Source organism: Branchiostoma belcheri, unplaced genomic scaffold (genome assembly GCF_001625305.1).
Source record: "Branchiostoma belcheri isolate BF01 breed outbred unplaced genomic scaffold, Haploidv18h27 scaffold66, whole genome shotgun sequence".
Lineage (NCBI taxonomy): Eukaryota > Metazoa > Chordata > Leptocardii > Amphioxiformes > Branchiostomatidae > Branchiostoma > Branchiostoma belcheri.
Window position 1 is genome coordinate 657977 of NW_017804309.1, and position 2138 is coordinate 660114.

Below are 2138 nucleotides of genomic sequence, written 5' to 3' on the forward strand. Positions count from 1 at the left end.
GCGGGAATTCTTCGGCTTTGGATCATTCGTTACCCCTAATACAGACATGGCCCGCTCTGTAACATTCTGCCTCCTGTTGTTGGTCGTGTTTATCCTGGGGTTGTTCTCTCCGAGCGGGCGGTGTTTCATACCGATGGTCGGGATAAGCTTGAACCCTACAGACCAGGACTCGGACGACAACTGGTCTCACGGCGCTATCACACGCCGGGCTCTGCTAAACGTCGCCGCGGACTTCCAGAGCTCCCAGCTGGACTGCGACGTCGGCGACTTGCGCGACGTCAAGCCGGACAGGATTTTTCAGGAGATTTCTCGGTTGTTCAGGCGATGCTACGGGCAGGTCGTCTCCGCTGCACGGTTCTACCAGGCTGCGTTACAGGTAGGTAAAAAGATAACAATCGATTCAATTGTCCGTTTTAACTTTTAGCCATATCGCCCTCCAGCAGTTATTAATCTCTAGACACAAAAGCGTATCTGTGCATTTGTGTGTTTATGTGAATTTTAGTCTCCAAGCAGATGTTAGAGTTTTGAATACAGTAATCGTAACGGTCCCCTTGTCTGTAGTGTTCAGTTTTCCTAGAGTATTAGGATCTTCGGACTGCATGAGCATGCATGTCGGAATTCAAGGACAACCAGGAAATGTTACAATCTACCATTCAGAACATTTGATTGGAGGTTATCATTAATAGTCATCGTAATCATTCATAAGTAGTGAAGAATGCTACCGACGTATGGAACGGTGTAAAACATCTGCATGAAGCTGAAGATTACCGGTACAGAACGACTGGGCTGCTACTGGTATGTTCTCCGAGCAGAAGGGAGGGAAGTTGGGGTGGAATGTCGTAACGTTTTCTGATTGCCTGGCTTCTCTTACCCACCCTGAGATGTAATAGAAGTCAGGCAGTCGATCCGAAAACGTTACGATCTTCCACTCTAACATCTGCTTGGAGATAACTATGTTTGCGGTATTCCCCACCCACCCACGCGTCTAACCACCTGTTGTTCTGTTGTGTACATATCAGCGTGCACATAGCGCACGGCGCGATGTCATGACGACACCGATACTCGATAGATTATCTGCTTGGAGTTCACTGGCACAGAACGAAGATTTAAAGTTGAAAAGTTGACTAAATCCTGATGGTGTGAGGTCCGTGATGAAGGCTAGACTATACATGTCACTCAGGCTTAATCCAGGAAAGTGATAAGGAAAAGGGGATTAGCCCAGGACAAGGAGAAAGGCCCATTGATATATCAGTGAGTCTGACCAGGGGAAAGGAAGTGAGTGAGTCAGGGGACGGAAAGGAAAAGTGAGACGAAAAATGTCGAGTGACCAAACAGCTTCTTCGTTGAGTACTTGATCAACAATGGAGTGAGATGTATCAGCTGGTGGTCGGGTGAAAGTTTCATGTTAATCGTATGTGGGGCATTGTGGAACCCGGAAGTGTGTCACCGCTCAGCTTCGCCAATTAAAATAGCTTCGGAGTGAACGGAGCAGATGAATCGGTCTGAGTTATTTTGTTGGTGGTGTTTTATGCGTTTCTATTGCCATTTCAATGTTGCACGCTTTCTTGGAGCAGTAGGAGGAGGCGAATCGTATTACCAGAAACAGGCGTAAAACACTGAAAATGAGCCAGGTCCTTACATCTGCTTGGTGACTGAACAGATACAAGTGAGGTATCTGTACACAGTCTTCCCAGCCAGAAAGACACAGACAGATACATGCCAAATACCTCGCCACTTAATTAATTAGAATTGAGTAGAATTAACTCTTCAAGAATTTCAATACCCAAAAGGCTCGGGAACCATTAGTTACACATTCACATTCTCCCACAGCAGAGCTATCCCGCGGCAAACACGTTTAGCCTTAGGATCAGTGGTTCCGTAAGGCTATATACGCCACGGAAGCACCTCTGCCTCGGGAGAACATACAGTTATTGACTGAATAAAGACAGGAAACATTTCCGTCTCTTTCATGTATAATGGAAGAATAACCATATCAGTGTATAACACATGGATTGTTGACGTAATACTCACTAACGACTTGTGTCATACCCAAACAGATCGAGACGGCCAATGGCTGTGTGGACTTAAACTTCGCCACTAAAAAGCTAGCCGTCCGCTCACTTCGACGCTGAGCGGTT

At 46.5% G+C, this 2138-nt stretch overlaps 1 protein-coding gene across 2 annotated transcripts in view; it reads left to right on the forward strand.

Moving 5' to 3' along the window:
• LOC109483826 (von Willebrand factor A domain-containing protein 7-like) overlaps positions 1-2138 on the forward strand; it is a 13489-nt gene that overhangs the window by 3757 nt on the left and 7594 nt on the right. The window contains exon 1 of one of the 2 annotated variants that reach the window (XM_019786976.1): positions 83-376. The exons of the other annotated variant lie outside the window; for it this stretch is intronic. Coding sequence (XP_019642535.1) covers positions 134-376 — 243 coding nt within the window. The 5' untranslated portion in view covers positions 83-133. Of the gene's footprint in view, positions 1-82; positions 377-2138 lie in introns of those variants that run through there. 2 annotated transcript variants of the gene reach the window in all.